The following is a 20,516-nucleotide window of genomic DNA, read 5'->3' on the forward strand; positions in this document are numbered from 1 at the left end:
ACTTGCTTCTAAGGTGCCTCCATCGGTTTTGGAATCTAGTATAATATCCACAGATCCAGAGGGCCTGCAGTCCCCAGAGTTTTTCTATAATGGCCTTTTCTGCTCCAGCTTTCACAGGAAATCATTAAAAAGTAGGAAACATAGACAAATAGGACACTCTCCCTAATTTAACGCTAACCACCTAGATTTTGCTTTCAAGATTGTTTCCTTCCTGTTAGAATTTATGAAATTGGCAAAAAAATGCAGGAATCCAGGAGCTGTTTATTTTTATCATGATATAGTTTACTAATACCCAGGGTTTCTAATACTGAGGGCTAAGAGAATATACGACTGGAGTCTCTCCTATGGGGAGAACTGTTATTAAATACTGAGAGACATGGAGCCTTTTTGCATTTGTATACCCTGCAGTTTGAGTTCTGTTATCCATTTTGGTGTTCTCCTTAGTGATGCCATGTGTGGAAAGCTGTTCTGTCAAGGGGGCTCTGATAATCTGCCCTGGAAAGGACGGATAGTCACTTTCCTGACATGTAAAACATTTGACCCTGAGGACCCAAGCCAAGACATAGGGATGGTGGCCAATGGAACTAAGTGTGGGACTAACAAGGTAAGTGGGAAATGTGGCTTCTACTCCAGATGATCTCTGTGTTGTACTCTGCATTCTGTTTCTTTGCTTCTCAGGTATTCCCTAGCTGCTTTATTTTCCAGTTATTGTGTTCTCCATGTTTTGATATCACAATTAGGGCCTCGAATTTGGGACACCAAATGGTAGGGAAGAGTAGACAGCAAGAGTAGGCAGTAAGTATATTTTCAAACATTAAGATGGAATTTGAAAATGCTGAGTTCAAGAAGATGCTGATAACATATAGCAGAATATACTTTATTTTCCTAAATTAAGTCTGCAAAACCAATGAAAGTCCATGCTGTGATGGGCTTTAGTTAACATACTCATACAGTTATTAGCCAGGGATAAGCCACAGGCTTTGATAATCAGGAGATTCATCACCCATAGGAGATGAAAGTTGGTACGTTCCAAGGCACTAGAGAAGAGCTTTTAGTCCAGGCAAAGGCTTTTGTTAGGGGAGAGTTTCATGGACTGCTGTCTGGCGGGGAAGGCCTGGACCTACTTGCTCATGGTGGGGTGACCCTATGAGGGAACTGGCTGCTCAAGGGATATGGCACAGGTCCTTTCTACATCTTACCACTTAGGTGTGGGGGATGGGAGAAGGCTGCCACTCCCCCTTAAAACTGGGAAGAACCTGGTCACTCTAACAAGGTGAACACTCACGTGCTTCTGAAACAGTCAGATGCCTTTGGCAAGCTACATCATCCACCATGCAAGGTAAGAAATTTGGAATTCGAATAGAAGGTTCAGTACAGTTGGATAGCTACTGCTTTCACTCTGACTTGTGGCAGTGGAACATTTTATTCAAATTAAATCACACGAGGAAAGCTAAAAGCACAAAATAAAAGTAGAGCTCCTTTTTGGAGAGTAGACTGTGGGAAAGGAACCACACTCCAGCTGGTGGCTGCCTCCGTGTGTTCCTTTGGAGCATGGTTTTCAAAGCAGTGCTTTTGCAACTCATTTATGCATACGTGAATTTTTTGAATAATTGTTAAGTGGCTATTATTTACTCAGTACTGGATAGTTAAACTTTGTAAATTCTAGTCATCCAAAATAGTTAGAATTCATATCATCTTCTGAGAATCTTTCAAAAAAATATTTAGGGCTGGTACTGTGGCATGGTGGATAAAGCTTATGTCTGTTAGATTGGCATCCCATTTGAGCACCAGTCCAAGTCAAGGCTGTTCTGATACAGATGCCTGGTAATGCACCTAGGAGAGCAGTGGGAAATGGCCTGAGTGCAAATGGCTCTTGCACCTGCTGGTTGTTGTGACCATGTGGGAAGTGAACAAGCAGATGGAAGATCTCTTTCTCTCTGCCTTTCAAATGACTAAATTTTTTTTTTTTTAGATTTATCTTACTTTACTTGAATGAGTGACAAAGAAAAAGAGAGATGTCCCATCCACTGGTTCACACCTCAAATAGTCACAGTGGCCAGAGCTAGGCCAATCTGAAGCTGGGAGCAAGGAGCTTTGTCCAGTTTCCTATATGGGTCCCGGGGCCTAAGGCCTCATGACATTCTCTTCTGCTTTCCTAAAAGGGGCAATAGAGCAGCTAGGACTACAGCCAGTGGCCATGGGATTTTAATGCTACAGCCGAAGAATTCATCTGTTAAATCACTACACCAAGCCCCAGAAAAAAAAAAATCTTAAGAAAAAAAACATTCGAAAGAATGAATGAGTCACAGGGAGAATAGTAGAAATGGAGAGAGATCTAGCATCTTCTGGTTCACTCCCCAAGTGGCCCCAACAGCCGGGGCTGGGCTAGGCTGAAGCCAGGAATCCGAATCGCCACTGAGGTCTTCTGTGAAGATGACAGGGACACAAGTGCTGGAGCCGGTGACTTATGGGGTAAAGAAAGGCAATCTTCATTAAAGCTGGCTTGTTAAGTATATTACCAAAATGTAGAATCCATCTTCCTTTAAAAAATACATTGAGACTTCCCCTACTAAAAAGATGAGTTTGACAACAGTAGTCACGACAACAGTAGTCATGACAAAGAGGGATAACCTGCAGTGAGTCAGTGGTAGGACTGAAGTTACTGCCTACTAATGTCAGTTTGTATTTGCCACATTACTTTCAGGTCTGCATTAATGCGGAATGCATGGATGTTGAGAGAGCCTACAAATCTACCAATTGCTCCGCCAAGTGCAAAGGACATGCTGTGAGTTCTATAAATACATTGCTGCAAGTTTGCTGAGTCTTCTATTAGATCAATTTTGTAAAGCTAAACTAATATTTTCAGCATTATTAGAATTATGTATGTAATGCATATAATTCATAATTTCTAATATATATTAGAACATTCAGAAATAAGTTGGTCTAGATCCTCAGTAACACTGTTCAGTAAGAAATTTCTACCGAGAACCAAGAGTGACATTACACAGACAGGTGGAAGCCTGGAGACTGGCAGTTACCCCTCTGTCAGAATGGAATAGAGTGTGAAGGAACAGAGCCTTGACCTTTGAGGCCGATCTTAGGGAAACTAACAAGACCGATGCTCCCCTAGGTGTGTGACCACGAGCTCCAGTGTCAGTGTATGGAAGGATGGGCGCCTCCCGACTGCGATGACTCCTCCATGGTCTCCCGTAGGTAACAATGACACATCTAGCATGAAAAAACTGCTCTCCTTCCAAGCTTTTCTTTTGTATCATGTAAGACCCTATTACCTCTTCTTTCCTGTTGTAGTTTCTGTGTTTTAGATGTTAAATCCATGATACAAGCTTCCAATACTAAGGATCCCTTGATTTGAATCAAATTAAGAATGCTATTTTGTTTTGACACACACAAATACTGGCATTTGGTCCTATTTTAACATCATATTTTGAGTGTGAAAAATGACACAGGAAGACAGTCAGGAAAGCCCAATTATTATCCTAAAATAAGCACTCATGCAATGCCCCAAAAGGTGGCCTTTCCCAAAGCACACACCTTCCGACCTACCCCCCACCCAGCCCCTTTCCAATGCTAACCTCTTCCCTTACCTCTGAAAGCCAACTGTTAACAAAATGATTAGAACAGATTGGCTGTTTTCTTTATAGTGTTCTTTTTTTTTAAAAGATATTCCTGAACAGTATGCTTTGGGTTTTCTATTTTTGAACTTGATGTATTTAAGATAATTCAAACTCTTCCTCCCCTCTATTTGAATGACTTCAATGTTCTTGTATGCAGCAGGAGTTAGTTCATCTTTCTTGTAGCACGTATTTTATATCATGCAAGACATGCTATGATATGCTAAATATAATTAGCATAATTTATAAATATATGACCTTTGTTTTCATTTTTACTGCTTTTGTGGCTGTTTAAGGACTATTGTAACTATCATATTCCAGCATATGTTACTTCACTAAATCATTACTTTTCTTCAAAATGATTGTACAAATTCATACTTTCAGCAGCAGTGAATTAAACACCCATGGTTTCCAACTGCTGTACCATTTGGAGTTAGTAGACTTAACAAATCATAGCCATTCTGGCAATTAGGCAGTGATGGTACATTAAGGTTTATAAATCTACATTTCTGTATAACTAATAATAAAATGCAATATGTTGCTTTTTTTGCTATTTGGATTTTTTCTTTCTTGAAGTATTAGTTCAAGCCTTTTTGTTTGCTGTAAGGTTGTCTACTTTCCATTTATCTTTATTAGTGTTAATATGTTCTTGATCTGCTCATATTAGCTTTTCTTGGTTACATTTGTGCAAATTTCTTCCTTTATCCTGTTCTCTCTTCATACTCCTGACTGTGTCATGTGATTGACAGATTTTCATTATAAAGCAACCAACTTAGTAACCTCCAAGAAAAATGATTAGTAAGTTGTGAGCTCGTATCTGTGCATTATCCTCTAGGGTTCTTGTATTACCATTTCCAATTTTATTCTATAGTATCGGAATGGCTTTGTAGATGATACAAGGATGCAATTACATTTTCCTTATAGAAGAATGCATAATTCTCCTGGATCATTCTCTTTTGTGATGCTTTCTTCAAAAAGCAACTATTCACATGTGTCTTGGAGATACCTATTATTTTGTATTTGTGCTAGTCTAAAGTTTAAGATTTATTTATTTGAGTGACAGAAAAGGAGTGGCAAGGAGATTTTTTTTTCCCCTCTAGGGTTCACTAATGAAATGGTAACCAACCACAACAGCAGACCCTGTGTAAGTCAGGAGACAGAATTCCACCTGGGTGTCCTGTGTAGCTGGGAGGGGAGGAGGAAGTAGTGTACCAAGGATTTCAAACTGCACAATGACGAAGAATCCTGGTGTCCAACATAGCAGCTTAAACCACTGTGCCACAACACTGGCTCCTAGCACTCTTTTTGTTTTAATACTTTACTTTACTACATAATATTTTTGCTTAAACTTGTTTCTCTTGAGAATATCTTTGCTATTACCCGTTATTATTTGCATGTCTTATCAGATTCTAAAGCAGATAATTCCTTTTAGGATTTTAATTTAGGATAAATTGTATGCATAAACAAATTTGAGGCAAACTGAACATATGTAAATTTTTCCTTTTTAATCTATGAATATAAAACAACTTTTCATTTACTCAGTCTTCCTGAACTTGTTTTAGAAATGTTGTATGTATGGCCACAATTGTTTCTAGCAATTTGATTTTTATTATATACTTAATTGTTTATTGAAAAAGTCAGTTTCACAGAATATAAATTCAACTTTTGTACAATGATTTTTGACATTTTGTGCAAGGTCTAACTTGTCTAAATTCTGTATATTTTGAACATCAACATTTTATTTCAGAAAAAAATTCTTCTCTATACTTAGCAATATAAATCTTTTTTGCTTCCCTTTTCTGAGTTATACCTTCTACACAATGCAGAATGGAAGTAACAATTCAGTTTTACAGCAAACTGTGTTAAATGTCTTACATTGCATACTCAAATTTTATAGTACTTACCAGCACCAGGTTTTACATTTTTAAGTCTCTCAGTATATTGTATTTTTCGTGACATTTTCGGTTTCATGTAAATTTAGCTTTTTGGGAATACATTTGCTTATAACAATTTTTAACCTCAGTGAATCCATAGCTTTATCTACACACACACACACACACACAACTCTCTCCAAATAGGATTTTAAAGTAATTATTAGTCTTGATTCATCTATTTTTCCTTTACACATTTGTTTGCTACCTTCTTTTTGGTGCAGACTTCTCCATCATCATTGGAGTGCTGTTCCCATTGGCAGTCATATTCGTGGTGGTTGCTATTGTAATCCGACACCAAAGTGCCCGAGGAAAACGGAAGAAGGTGCAGAAGTAAGCCTTTCCTGTGCTCTGGGGACTCCTGGCCCATATTTTACTTCAAATTCAGAGATATGGCCTTTACTTTAAGTATTGGGAAGTATATACAGATACATTGTTTTTTAACCCAAGGGTAAGTATCTCTTATCTGGAAATCCACACAAGACATGAATTTTTTTGTCTGCTGTTAGTTACCAGTAAGGTGACTGATAAGTAATTTTACTTTATTATCACAAAACTATCATTTATTGAGCTGTACGATAAGCATATTAAACTTTTCTGTATTACTGTCTTCATAAGTCACAGTAACTTATGAAGTACTTAACAGATTAAAGTGTGATTTAAATTAACCCTTAATCTTGTAAAGTCAAGGAACATCACACTTTAATATGCAAACAGAGTAAGTGAAGTTCACGAACATGTTTACTGTCCCAGAAAATGACAGCCTTGGTCCTTGATCTGTCTTAAAATCATGGTCTTGAACACATCATTTTAGCACCTTTTAAAAGCACCTTATTCATCCACAGTTTTTAATAAACATGGGCATGAATATATGTGGATTATGAATTCCAGGACAATGGAAGAAGCTGTTGAGGTCCAAGCAATTTCGGTCAGTAGCTAAGGATGTTGTAAGGGGAAAGGAAATTGGCCATCATCTGTTGCATTTTCCGATCATGCTAAAGGAACTGCTAAAAGTGACATTTTAACTGACAGGCCACCATCTACCACTGGCAATAAGCCGCCCAAGCAGAAGAGGAAACCACAAATGGCAAAGGCTGTTCGACCTCAAGAGGTGAGTTATACTTTGACCTGTATTTGCCACAGTACCAATTTGAAATTTTGTACTCATATGCTGCGGAGCTTGACATTTCTCCATTTGCTTTAGATGTAGTAGAGATGACTGGTTCTAAAGATATCATTTCCTTTCTGTGAAAGAGAAAATTGCCAAAAATATGTAGAGGCTACTTTCCTGGGACTCATGGAATACAAAATAACAAAGAAAACATGTTCCAGCATTGTTGCATAATGGGTGTAACTGCTACCTGTGGTGCCACCATGCTATATGGAGCTGGTTTGTGCCCCAGCTGCTCCATGGTAATGGCCTGGTAAAGCAGCAGCAGGTAGCCCAAGTTCATGGGCACCTGTTGTCCACATGGGAGACCTGCAAGAAGCTTCTATTTTTGGTCTTCTGGAGAGTAAACCAGTGGACAGATGGAAAATCGATCTCCTGATGTTCAAAAATAAATCTAGGAAAACAAAATAAGGAGCAATACAGATGTGGGTCTTCCATCTCTACGTGTAATTCTAATTCTTCATCCCTCATTCATTAAGTAAACTTCCCAACAGATAAAATGCTGTGTGTAGCAATGTGTATTACCTTTATATTCTAAAATTTGCAAGACTAAATATTTCAGTTAAAGGTGCTTAATGAAAATGTTGGTAGTAACATCTCTTACGGAGAAAAGAGTTCATTCTATAGGGCTATTTCTCCAGAGCAATAGACTAGTTGAGCCATGTAATTTTTTGTCTGGCCTCTTGGTATCAGCTGCAAACTTTGAGAAAGTACCTATTTGGAAGCTGCATTTAGGCAACTGATCGCTTCATTAAGCAAAAATATTTCTTGTTTTTAGATGAGTCAGATGAAGCTCCATGTGTCTGATCAAGCTGCAGACTGCAATGAGCCTCCAGTTTCTTTTGTGAGTTGACAAATTCTGTCTCCCAAGTTCATGTTCAGGGAAATGCTAGTTAGAGAGAACTCATGCTGTACAATCATTTCTTTAATAATACGCATGTCTTAGCATTTTTTGTAAATACTAAGTCTTCTGAAGGTATTTTGAAAATGCCAGCCCTAAGACCACATGTGTCTTCTCTGTCCACTCCATACCTGGGGAGCTGCTGTTATTTAGGAAAAAGAAACTGAGTAACAATGTTTTAGACAGCTTAGGCTGATGAACAATTTCCATGAAATGGGAGGCTTAAACCATCAACAGTTTTTCTCATTCTGGACACCTGGAATTCCAAATTCGAGAGACTGGCGACGCAAAGAGAGCAGCTTCATCATTTATAAACAGCTGCTTTCTTGGGATGTCTTCCCGTGAGAGCGCTTCTCTTTATGATGGGTTAATCCTATCCTGAGAGCTCGCCTTCAACGAGTGAGTATCTGTGCAAAATCATTGGGGATTAGGGCTTCAGCACTTGAATTTTTAGAGGACAGAACAGTTAGTCCACAATAATCCTCCTCTTCACATACAACTTTAGTGTCAGCAGACATGTGAAGTGTATGTTTGCATCTAAATGAAAGGAATCATATTTCCATGTCTACAATTTCATGGGCAGGGGCATCTTTGAGTTTAAATTTTTTATCTTCTTACTAGCTAATTACAAAGCCAGATTTTCCACCACCACCAATTCCTACATCTGTGTCATCTTCTTTCCTTGCAAATATCAGCTGGCCTCTGGTGAGTTTTTCAATGTCTACACCCAATGAGAACATGTCTTCTAAATACATAGTTTCTTCATCAGGACATGTACTCAGGCTAATGTGAAGTCTAAAATTACATTTGTTTTAGAGGATCTCAAAAAGCAAAGCTTACCAACTATTTTTAATCATGTTTTATAGTTACAGTAACAATAATGGTTCTTACCTAATTGTTGAGAAATTAGGTAACTGTATGAAGTAAATGTCTCCTTCAATTGATTTCAGGCGTTAATTTTATTACAAATTTTCTTATCTTCTAAAATAATGTAATTTGTTAGAAAAATAACTAAACTTGAAACTTAGTTATTTTTCTGTAAGAGGGAGGGTGTAAAAAAGACTATATCTAGGAAAATTGTGTGTAAATGAGAAACTGCTCGCTAAAAATGTAAAATTGTTAGCTAACAAATTCTTCAAATATTATTTGTATCAAAGTGATTGATATTCCTGAGAAAAACATGAGGAAAAAGTGAATGGCTTCAGGTTTCAACCGAACAAGACGACCCACTGAGTAGATGCAATTTGAACTGGATCACAAAAGTCGGGTAAAATGGAAAGGAGCTTAAAGTGCCTTAGTGGATCCAAGGTGGCTGAGTAGGAGAGTGCAAAACTGACTTAGGCTGCTCTGGGATGAAGGGAAAACTGTTTTCAGAACCCTGACAGACAAGATGGAGCCTGGAAACACTGCTTGCAATTAACTGTGTGGGCCAATGTTGAGGTGCAGCTCACCCACATGGACTCTGTTGTCCTTAATCCCCAGCGCACACAGGTGAGAACACACCACTGCAAGAGCCTCTCTGGTTCCTGCTGGAGTCAGTGTCGTCCATAGGACAACACCAGGCCATGATACCAGAGTAGGGAAAGGGACCTGGCATGTCATTTTCCTACCAAGCACCCAGACCAACAGGCAGAAACCACATTTTGCCTGGACCTTCCAGGAAGGACAACTGGTGAGACACAGGCTAAGGTTGTCACGTACAACAACCCTGGCGTGAACCTAGGCTGGTGTGGAGGCATGCAGTTAGCAGGTTCTGTTAGAAAAATAAATCTGTGTTCCCCACCTGTTTGAGTCTGGCCAGGACAGCTCTTGTATCTAGGATTACGAGACAAGCACATAGCTTCAGCCTTCTGCAAGCCACTAGGTGGAGCACCCAGAGGGAGCTGGTTCTGGTAACAGCAGTGCTTTCCATCGTTGGGGCCAAGGAGAGCATTTCTGGGTATAGTGTTCTTCCAACCCAGAATACCAAAAGCTCTCATTTGTGCTTGGACGTGAAATGAAGACCTTCCATAAAACAGAAATGGAAAACATTTGCCACTACCTGCCCAGTCCTAAAAACGATGCTTGAGAACATGCTGCACACAGAAATAGAACGATAATCAACACAGTGAAAGAATGCAAAGGTAGAAAATCTAGTACAGATACAAATTCATTCCAAACAATGGGAATATTTTTGGAAAAATGGTAGGACAAAGTTGTTGCCTTGATGAGTGTGATAATAAAGTGCATAAATTCTCCAAAGATGCAGACTGAATAAATGTGTACAAAAACAAGATATACCTAATCTGCAAGTTACGCACCCCATTGATGAAGATACACAGAAAATGAAAGGAAAAATAAGCTAGTGGAATCATTCCAATATCAGATAAAATAAACCTTACCACAAACAAGAGGTGAAGAGTGCCTTATGCAATAATTTCAGGATCAATTCAACAAGAAATGACTGTCATAAATATGTATGAACTGAATATCATTGTACCTGGCTGCTGAAAACACATGGAAACTTGACAGCATTGCTGCTAGAAGTATAGAGAGTCACAGAAGAAATCAAAAGAAAAAACAAACTATGGGAAATGAAATTCATAACATCGATTAAGTCTGTGACCTGATCTACATATTCAAACATGGACTACAGCAAGAGAAGTGTTAATAGGGAGGATCACAGTAATTAGTGCCTGCATCAGTAAGTCAGAGAGGCATCAGATGAGTAACCTGTTAATGCATCCCAACTTCATAAATATTAAAATAGGGTAATAGACAAAATTGAAATATAAGATCAGTGAATTGAAGCACTTTTTTTTACAAAAATTCAATATGCCATTGGCCCAACTAACCAAAAACTGGGTGAAAAGACAAGTGAATTCAAGATTTGAAGGGAAATGAAATGGACACTGCAGGCATGCAAACTCCACAAGAATTACTACTGCTAATGCCAGCAAATTGAAAACCTTAAAGAAATGGATAGATTTTGGAGCATATACAATCTGCCTAAATTGAATAATAATGAAAGAAAATATAAATAGAGCAGTAATCAAAACAGAAAAAATGAAAAACAGAATGAGTCCAAAATAAAGACTCCCCTGCAATAATTCACAGTGCAGGACCAGATGGGTCTTACTGCTAGAGTCTACTAAACTTTGCAAAAAGAACAAATTCCAGTTCTTCTCAACCGACTCAATTAAAATGGAGGAGATTGTCCCAAATTCATTGTATAAAGCCAGTGCAGACGCAAAAATCCTAAACAAAATCCTAGCTGATATAATCCAACAGCACACGACAGAGATCACTCACTGGGACTAAGTGGGATTTATCCCTGGAATGCAGGGACGTTTCATGTATGCAAATGGATCAATACGATTCAGTACAACAAGATGAAAAGACAAGTAATGATCTACACATGCATAAAATCTGATAAAAGACAACCTCTTTCATGATAAAAACCTTAAGGAGATTGTATTGAGGAATGTTCCTTTATACCCAATCAAGGCAATATACAAAAACCCATAGCCAGTGTAATACTGAATGGGCTAAAAGCTGGAGATATTTCTACAAAGTTGAGGAATTAGTCAAGGAAATCCATTTTCACAGCTGATATTCAATATAGTCCATTTTGGCAAGACTGATTAGGTGAGAAAAGTATATCAAAAAGACACAAATTGGAAATGAGGAAGTCAAGCTATCCCTTTGCTGGCAGCTAACATGGTTTTCTATATAGAGAAACCAAGGCGTTCTACTATGAGAGTAGCAAAACTCCTAAGAGTTTGGCAAAATTGCTAGATATAAAATAAATACAAAAGTCAATATTCTTTGTATACATAGACAATTCCATGGGTGAGAAAGATCTTGTAAGATTATTCCCATTCACAACAGCTACAAAAGTTTTTAAGTATCTTGGGATGAATTTAAGCAAGCAAGTGTGGGATCTCATAAAAATTACAGAATATCAAAAATGGAAAAATCTGATGCTCTGAGATTGGAGTAATAAGGAGATCTTGACATGTATTCTGAAAGTTCATGGGTTCAATGTGATCCCTATCAAAATATCTGACATTCTCAGATCCAGACTTCATGCTAAAATTCATATGGAATCATAACACTGAAACAATCCTTAACAAAACAGCTGGAGGCATCACAGTACCAGCCTTCAAGATGTATTAGCAGTTGAAAGCACAGATGCAGAGACCAACAGAGTGGCATAGAAATCCCACTAACATACACATTTACAGACAAGTAATTTGTGACAAGTGAACCAGAATCAATTCAGTGAGAGATGAGTCTCTTCAATAAATGATGCTGGAAAAATTGGATCTCTACACAACTATGGGACCCCAACTTTACACCTTACCCAAAATCAATTATGGATTAAATCTGTGACCTGAAATCCCCAAATTACTGAAATAAAATAGTGGGAACGCTCTATAAAAAACAGACATGGACAAAAACTGTCTTTGAAAGGCCCCCAATGCCCAAGTCATTAAAGCAAAAATAACAAATGGGATTACAACCAGTGTAGAAGCTTCAACAGAGTGAGAAAAATATTTGTAATCTATGCAACAGATAAAGAGTACATACCCAGGATCTACCAATAGTTCAAAACTCAACAAGGACAAAGAAATGAGAAAAGGACACGAACAAGTGTTTTTCAAAGGATTGAACTGAAATGGCCAAAAGAGATATGAAAAAAATACTCAGGCTCACTAGCCATAAGGAAATGCAAATAAAAGTTACAGTGAGGTTTCATCTCCCCTCAATAAAAATGACTATCATACAGAAATCAGTGAATGCGAGTGAAGATGCTGGGAAAGAGGCACCCTATCCACCGTGGGTGGCAATGTAAACTACTGCAGCAATAATGCAATATAGCACTGATTATTCCCAGTTACCCGAAAATAGATCTAGCATATGACCCAGACATCCCACTCCTGGGAATTTAGCCAAATAAAATAGAAGCAGCATGTGACAGAGTAGCAGCTCAATTCACAATAGCTAGGCTATGGAATCAACCCATGTGTCCACCAACTGATGACTACAGAAAACATGGTGTACACACTATGTAGAACACTACTCAGCCATAAAACTAGAATGAAATTAGTGTTTTGCAACTAAATGGATGCAACTGGAAACCATTATACATGAAGAATCCAGTCTCAAGTAGACAACTAACAGTGTTCAAAAATGTAATCTATCTGAATATGACTGACATCCTGGAATTTGATCATTGTTTCCTGCCTTTCTTTATACTGAGGATCATTAGGCTTTTTTTTCCTACTTTTTATGTGCTGCTATCTTTACCTAATGGAGTGTTATGCCTGTGTTTCTGAAGTGCAATGAAACCAAGCCACTGTAAAAATAAGTGGTGGTGGAGGGGGCAGGAAATAAGGCAGGATAATGAGTGTGGTGAAGGAATGCAGATTGTAGGAAGAATATAATTTGAAATATCAATGTTTCTAAATCTGTATCATGAAATATGTGCAGTTTTTTTTCACTCTACATAGATAAAAAATTGGAATGAGTAAATAAGAGTACATTCACTGAAAGTAGTACAGCCAAGATGGAAAAAACATAGCATTGCTAATGTCCTAACATTATTTTTGTATCTAATATAGCATAGACATAAGACAATTTTTCTACTTTTTTCAAGGATAAACAAAAATCTACATGTAAGGTAAGATTCATACTCAAATTATAGCATTATAGCATGCCTAGCAACGGGAAGAGAAATACCATGTCTTTTTTAAGCACACATCTGTACAACTGTTGCAGTTGTGGGATGGGTTCTAACATTGTCTTGCTTCAAGTTTGGCTATTAACCAAGAAGAGGGAGACAGAAGAGTCTTGCTAGAAAGCAATAATAAGCTGTACATTCTTCATTTTCTCCAAAAATCCCCTAAGCACTGCGAAAAAATAGAAGACATGTCTTATAGAAAAGTCACCTCTATCTTAATAGTCTTATAATGCGTCTCCTGCTGGTCATGTAATGCCACTAACCAAGATGGCAATGCTGCATGTGGTATTTCTCACTTTCCTTCCCTTGATTCGTGGCTAGTTCTCTACTTGATTTTAATTTCTCAATATTTAAAAGTTACATCATGTACAGTATCTAATTTTTCAGGAAAGATTAATCATCTAAGACCTTTTGTCTCTTTTAGGATTCGAATCTGAAAGTGTGAGCAACAAGTGAACCAGGCTGGAAGGGTAAATGATCAGACTGGATAATGGACAACCTGCACGGAAGAGAAATACTTGCTTACTGTGACCATTAAAAACTGGTTAATCTCCCCAGAATTTAAACTTACTTGTATTGCATTTGGATGAGATTAAATTGAACACAATTTTTACAAAATGACATACTCTTGAGGGTCTGTATGGCTTAAAAACCTATTCTCTATTATAGATATAAGTTTAGATCTTTAAAAATAATTTTACTTGTCACTGATTGTAATTTTCCTGGACACACGCATTTTCCTGTGATGTTGATTACTATTTCTTCAATATTTTCAAAGTATCGATTTGTTTGGCAAGGAATCAACTCATCCTCACGACAAACAAAAATTGTATATTTATTAATTAAAAACATCAAGATCTTGCTACTCATTTGTCAAGTTAGAACTTTCAGTTAAAAATAAGATTATGGAAACACTGTTTTATATATCCTTTTCTTACATTGTCCTTTGAAGCCCTTGTTAGCTTTATCATTTGAGTTTTCCTCCAATTATGAAATAAAATATTTTTATCATACATATGTGCATAATTCAATTATTGTCAAAGTTACACTAAAATTAATGAACTATTTAAATGTTAAATTGACTAAAACTCTCTAATTTATTAAAGAAGTTAGTAAATTAAGTAAGTTAATAAGTTAAATAAACTATAAAGTAGTAGTTGCAAACTGATGCCCTGGATGATGTTGGTCACATATATTTTAAGATGTTTTGAATGCATGACCAGTATTTAAAAGTTGCGAGATCTTGCATAAACATCCAAAGTCTATGCTTTTAAAAAGTATCACACGACTTTTAACACTGGAAAAAATATTAGCGATAGCAACCACACTACCACTGGCTCTCTATCAGCTATCTACCAACCTTTCCTTTCCTTCAGACCCCAGATTTCTGTTCAGCTGTCCATTGCATATCATATGTTAATCTCTTTCATTAAGTCAGAATAGTCTCATTTTCCTTATCAGTGTTTTATTGGGAGACAAGAGTAAAACTGTCTCCCCATTCACCTCTGGGTTGAGAAGAACTATGTTGGAACTTCCTGGAAAATACTTACTCATCTTTCTCTGCAGGTCTGACACATGATCATCCTACCTCATATTGCTAGAGCCATATCCAGTGCAACAAATATATGCTGAGTATGAGTGCAGACAGAAAGAATGGGCTTGTCAATGCTATTGCTGAACTAGTGTATTCATTCCTGCAGCTACCAGCTGGGAATTTTTGTCATAGTTTTTTCTCATTGCTTAAAAGACAGTTGAGTTTTCTCTTACAGGTGATAGTGAAATATACACAGCTAATAAACGTTGCTTGCTTTCAACTATCATTGCTGAATTTTTCCTTTACTTGCTCTACTTCCCCATTGCCATCACCATGTTTTCACGAGAAATTTCATCCACAAGCAGCTCATTTACCCTTGCAGTACAGGCGGCTAGATAAACTCACCCTGGACTCAAAAGCCAAATTTAGTTCATAGCAAATGCAAAGGCTACTTATCAATTCACTTTCATCACTGGGGCCTTCCATGTGTGAGCAGCACAAGTACAGAATCTTGTTTCCTGTAGGGCTAACTCTACTTGTGATGAACCTGTAATTCTTTGCTACTTTCGATTTCTTTGTTTTAATTTATCTCCACCCACGGACTTGCCTTATCCTTTTTTTAAAAGATAAAAATGGGCACGCTGCGATAGCGTAATGATTAAGGTCCTCGCCTTGAACACGCCAGGATCCCATATGGGCGCTGGTTCTAATCCCAGATGCTCCACTTCCCATCCAGCTCCCTGCTTGTGGCCTGGGAAGGCAGTCAAGGACGGCCCAAAGTCTTGGGAACCTGCACCCGCGTGGGAGACCCAGAAAGAAGTTCCTGCAGGGCTCCTGGCTTCAGATCAGCACAGCACCCGCCGTTGCAGTCACTTGGGGAGTAAATCATTGGACGGAAGATCCTCCTCTCTGTCTCTCCTCCTCTCTGTACATCTGCCTTTCCAATAAAAATAAATAAATCTTTAAAAAATAGATAAAATTGGAAATGACTTAGGAAATATACAAGAGACTCTAGGTATTTTGGAATAAACCACATCAAATGAATCATTTAACCACTGAGTCACCTAAAAAATGAGAAGTATATACTTTTAAGAGGTTATTGACTACTTATGTCTTGTGGTGATGACCAAGTAAGGATTTATGAAACATTTTTTACATCTGCAAGAGTTTACTCTAACTTCAGTCTATGTTATTGTTTTAACTTCCAGGAGCACAGCACTTGAACATGTGCCCAAAGTAAAAAATACTTGGTTACGAAACATTGCAAAATGTTAAGTTGCACACTTTATGGGATCAAAATTTTTGTAATCAGGATGTTGACCACAAAATCTTAGTTTTATGGTCATGACTTAAGTTCTATGTTTAGTTATTCCTGAAAGTTACATTAGCCTCCATATACTTGCCATTTATTTTATCCAGATGTACTGAGTAAGCACTGTCTCCACTGTTATTTTCACAGCTTTAATTTGCAGGCTGATATTAAGTTATCTGATACACAAAACCAGAACCACAGAGAATAGTTTTCAAATCTTTTCATGGTATACATGTTCCACAAATAAACATCCTTAACCCATTATGTTCCATCCTCCTATGCATTAAACACTTACAAAAACTTAAATCAAGCAATATATAATGCACTATTGGTAATTTTGAAATAAATTTGAGCAATATATATACACTATTGGTAATTTTGAAATAAATAAACTGAAGTTTATCCTTCTGAGATGTAATAGATGAATGACTAGAGCACTTTGAAATATTTAACAAAAATTACCTATAAAGGTGACAGATAATGTAATGCATTTATTACAAGTACTTTCCAAAACTAGGTTGCCACTTTGTTTCTGGGAATGCACCACATGGATTCCAATTTACCAGCATCTGAAAAATAACTGTCCTCAAATAGTGCACTGGGGCAATGGATAGGGCAATGCATACTACACCGCTACTAACAAACTCTAATGTGTTGCTAGAAATGTGTTCATAAATTGTGAACTATGTGTTTTGAAGTAAGATAGCTGTAAAATGCCTGCAGTAGGGACTGGTGTGATGGCTCAATTAGCTAATCTCCCCCTTCAATCACTAGCATCCCAAATGGGTGCTAGTTTATACCCCAGCTGTCCCACTTCCCATCCAGCTCCCTGCTTGTGGCCTGCGAAAAAGTGGAGGATGTGAAAAAGCTTTGGAATCCTGCTCCATACAGGAGACCAGGAAGAACCTCTTGGATCCTGGCTTCAGATTGTCTCAGCTCTGGCCACTGTAGGCATTTGGGGAGTGAACCAGTGGATAGAAAATCTGCCTCTCCCTTGCTCTGAAAATCTGCCTTCCCAATAAATATAAATCTTCTTTATAAAATGCTTTCATAGTAGAGAATCCACAATTACATTCTATTGTTTGGTATTTTTTTCCTGTGAATTATTCACAGGTTATGATTGATGGTGCTCCTTGGATTCCAAGCTGCAGACACCATGAGGGAAACAGACTAAACAAATGTCATCAGAAACTGACATCACTGATGAAAACACAAGTGGGTTGTGATTATAGATTCAATTCAAATTATGACATTCTCATGAAATGGCTAAATAATTAATCTGTCACTGGACAACACTGCATTACAGAAGAGTTTGGAAAAGTTCAACAATGAAAAAAAAACATTAAAACAAATATGCTTCAACTAAAGGTAATGAGGTCCTATAGAAATTTCAAATGCAGCAAGGATAACCATACTAACTTGTTCTCAAATATTCTATTAAAAGGAAAAAATTGCCTTGGCTTTTATTCACCAAAATAATTGCCCTGTGTTTATGTGTGTTTGTGTATCATAAATGCATGGGCTAGATACAAATTTAAGAACAAAGATTCAGGTATACTTAGCATATGTAAAATAATGAAAAGATAAATAATCAAGAGAAATTGTAATACTCCTTTACCCACAACTGCCACAAATCAAAGCCAATTTCACACAACAAGCTGAATTATTCTCAAATTGCAAGCACAATGACAACAAAAAAAAAAAAGAAAAAAAAATAAGCTCCATCATAAGAAGCATATGGTCAAAAATGTAATATAAACATTTGTCTAAAGTTTGTTTCATTCCATCAAAAACAATCATTGATCAGGCTATAAGTGTCACTTTGTATATTAAGTAGTAAATACAAGGATATTATTTTCTTCATAGAAAACCTTTTTTATATGTAAAAGAAACTAAATTATCCCATTGTTCTACATATAGAACAATATTCATTCTGATTCATACTAAAATGTTACATATTCAAATACTCTTGTGTCAGTTTCGGTCAAATATTCAGAAAGCTTGGGAAGTAAAAATTAGAAGCTGTGTATTGGAAGGTATAAAAGGAAATAATTTTTTCATATTTCAGGAATTGAAACTATCATCAATTCACCAAATTAAAAGCTATCATCTGCAAAATTAATACTTGCACAAGTGAACCCTAGAACTCATTCCAGACTCCTCTACCTCCTTCAGTAGCTAACCAATCAGCAAGCACGAAAACATTGTGAGCAAGGTATCTCTCACATACATACCTTTTTCTTTAAGGTAATTAGCATTGTCTCCCTCCTGTAACTTGACTTGTGAATGTTGTCACCCTTTTTATCCCATATGTATTAGTTATTTTATGTTCAAGTAATGAGGACCACATCATAGCACAAGAATTAGGACTTGGTACACACCTGTGGATTTATCCGATTTTAACTTTCTTAAACTACCCAGTTGCGCCCTTCCACAGTCGACCACCACAATGAGCAGACGTCAGTTGTAACATGTTCCATTTACGAAGACCATCTGTGGATGTGGTCTTATTATTAGAGTTTATTTTAGAAATAGCTTAGTGGCAATCAAAGTCCTCATGGAATGCCCAAGAAAAAAAATTTAAGAATTACTATGAACTCAAACCTTGTATCCTCTCAATGTTTAAGTGACAGGATAATACCAATTCTATAATAAATAAATGCAACATCCATTATACTAACTGCAACAGCAGCTGCCCAAAGATAGGACCAATTTCTAGCATTAATTCTTACCCTGAAGATCCAAGACAGCTGACCAGGGTAGCCACGCTATCTAGGGCCACTCAGGCATGAAAAGAACGAAGCAGGGCCCGGCGGCGTGGCCTAGCAGCTAAAGTCCTCGCCTTGAACACGCCGGGATCCCATATGGGCGCCGGTTCTGATCCCGGCAGCTCCACTTCCCATCCAGCTCCCTGCTTGTGGCCTGGGAAAGCAGTTGAGGACGGCCCAATGCATTGGGACCCTGCACCCGCGTGGGAGACCCAGGAAGAGGTTCCTGGTCCCGGCTTCGGATCGGCACGCACCGGCCGTTGTGGCTCACTTCGGGAGTGAATCATCAGACGGAGGATCTTCCTCTCTGTCTCTGCTCCTCTCTGTATATCTTTGTAATAAAATAAATAAATCTTAAAAAAAAAAAAAGAAAAGAACGAAGCAAAGACAGCATTTTGAACCTGAGAGAAAATTTTGGCAAACAAAGCAAAATAAACCACACAGTGGAAACTCTAAAACACAAGCTAACAGAGCTCAGAAATGTGCCCTGACGTCAGCGACAGGCTCAGTAATGTGCCCTGACGTCGCTCACCACCACCTCAAACAAGAGACACCATGCTATGTGTTGGGCAGATCTGGATAAGGAGAGCCAAACACTGTAGGCGGCACTGCCCGGCACAGGAGCTCATGGCTCACACCTGAACACGGCTCCACACAGGAGCTGCAGTGAGGAACAGGTTCTAGTGGGTCACCATGGGCTAGGAGCACACTGTTCTATCCCACTGTCTTACAAAACTCCAGGACCAGTGGGAGAAAACCATCATTTTTGAAAGATTCTCCCAGAAACCTTTACTGGCATGAGATAAACACAGGCATGAGACAAACAAAAGTCACAGGTGCACACAACGACGCCATTCTGTTCAAACGATAAACAATATGCCCCACACTGACTCTGATGTGGGGCCGGTGGCATGTCGGGGGGCGGCGCACACCTCTGGGACCGCAGGCATGTACAAACCCTCGCCATTCCAGGATCCCAGGAGGCAGGCACAAAGGCACAGCTACTAAGGCACCGCTTTCAGACAGAGGCCCTGGGCACGCTGCTCCATGAGGGAGGCTGACCCACAGGGCCGAGGGAACCTCAATACCCCGTGATTGTGAGAAACCTGTGCACAGACTGCGGAAGTCCTGTGACTGTGTGACAGTGTGTGGAGTGTAGCTCTGTTGCTGGGCACGCAGAGAAGTGCACAGGTTTTTGTGCCATTCATGTGCTAGTGTGTGTGTGTGTGGGGGGGGGGGTTATAGCCAATCTGGGCCACATCTCAGGCACTGATAACCTTGAAACCAACAAAAGAAGAGCTGCGTCACACCCTTGGGTGTCTCCTGTATTTTCATCCATTGAGCACAGAGCAGAATATGCTCCCCAGAGCTAACACACATTTTCAGATATCCACTTTAGGAGCAGTAACTCCATCAAATCAAAGAGGAATAGTTTAGTGATAAAAACCACTAGAGGAGAAAAATAAGAGCATCCCAGAGACACACAAAAACCGGGAACTCTAACTCCTCCAAGAACACAAGAGAACTTCAGTATTAGAATGA

General features: G+C 38.3%; 1 protein-coding gene across 17 annotated transcripts in view; it reads left to right on the forward strand.

Moving 5' to 3' along the window:
• ADAM28 (ADAM metallopeptidase domain 28) overlaps positions 1–13,901 on the forward strand; it is a 227,465-nt gene extending 213,564 nt beyond the window's left edge. For 7 of the 17 annotated variants that reach the window (XM_058670030.1, XM_058670032.1, XM_058670033.1 and 4 more), the window contains 9 exons: positions 445–604; positions 2,705–2,785; positions 3,131–3,209; positions 5,788–5,896; positions 6,596–6,674; positions 7,513–7,578; positions 8,257–8,340; positions 13,277–13,300; positions 13,785–13,901. In XM_058670030.1, the coding sequence (XP_058526013.1) occupies positions 445–604; positions 2,705–2,785; positions 3,131–3,209; positions 5,788–5,896; positions 6,596–6,674; positions 7,513–7,578; positions 8,257–8,340; positions 13,277–13,300; positions 13,785–13,805 (703 nt within the window). In that variant the 3' untranslated portion in view covers positions 13,806–13,901. Of the gene's footprint in view, positions 1–444; positions 605–2,704; positions 2,786–3,130; positions 3,214–5,787; positions 5,897–6,595; positions 6,675–7,512; positions 7,579–8,256; positions 8,341–13,276; positions 13,301–13,784 lie in introns of those variants that run through there. The other 10 variants (XR_009246282.1, XM_058670029.1, XM_058670027.1 and 7 more) reach the window with 10 other exon arrangements.
• Positions 13,902–20,516: the final 6,615 nt, after the last annotated feature.

The sequence above is a fragment of the Ochotona princeps genome, chromosome 11, assembly GCF_030435755.1.
Source record: "Ochotona princeps isolate mOchPri1 chromosome 11, mOchPri1.hap1, whole genome shotgun sequence".
NCBI lineage: Eukaryota > Metazoa > Chordata > Mammalia > Lagomorpha > Ochotonidae > Ochotona > Ochotona princeps.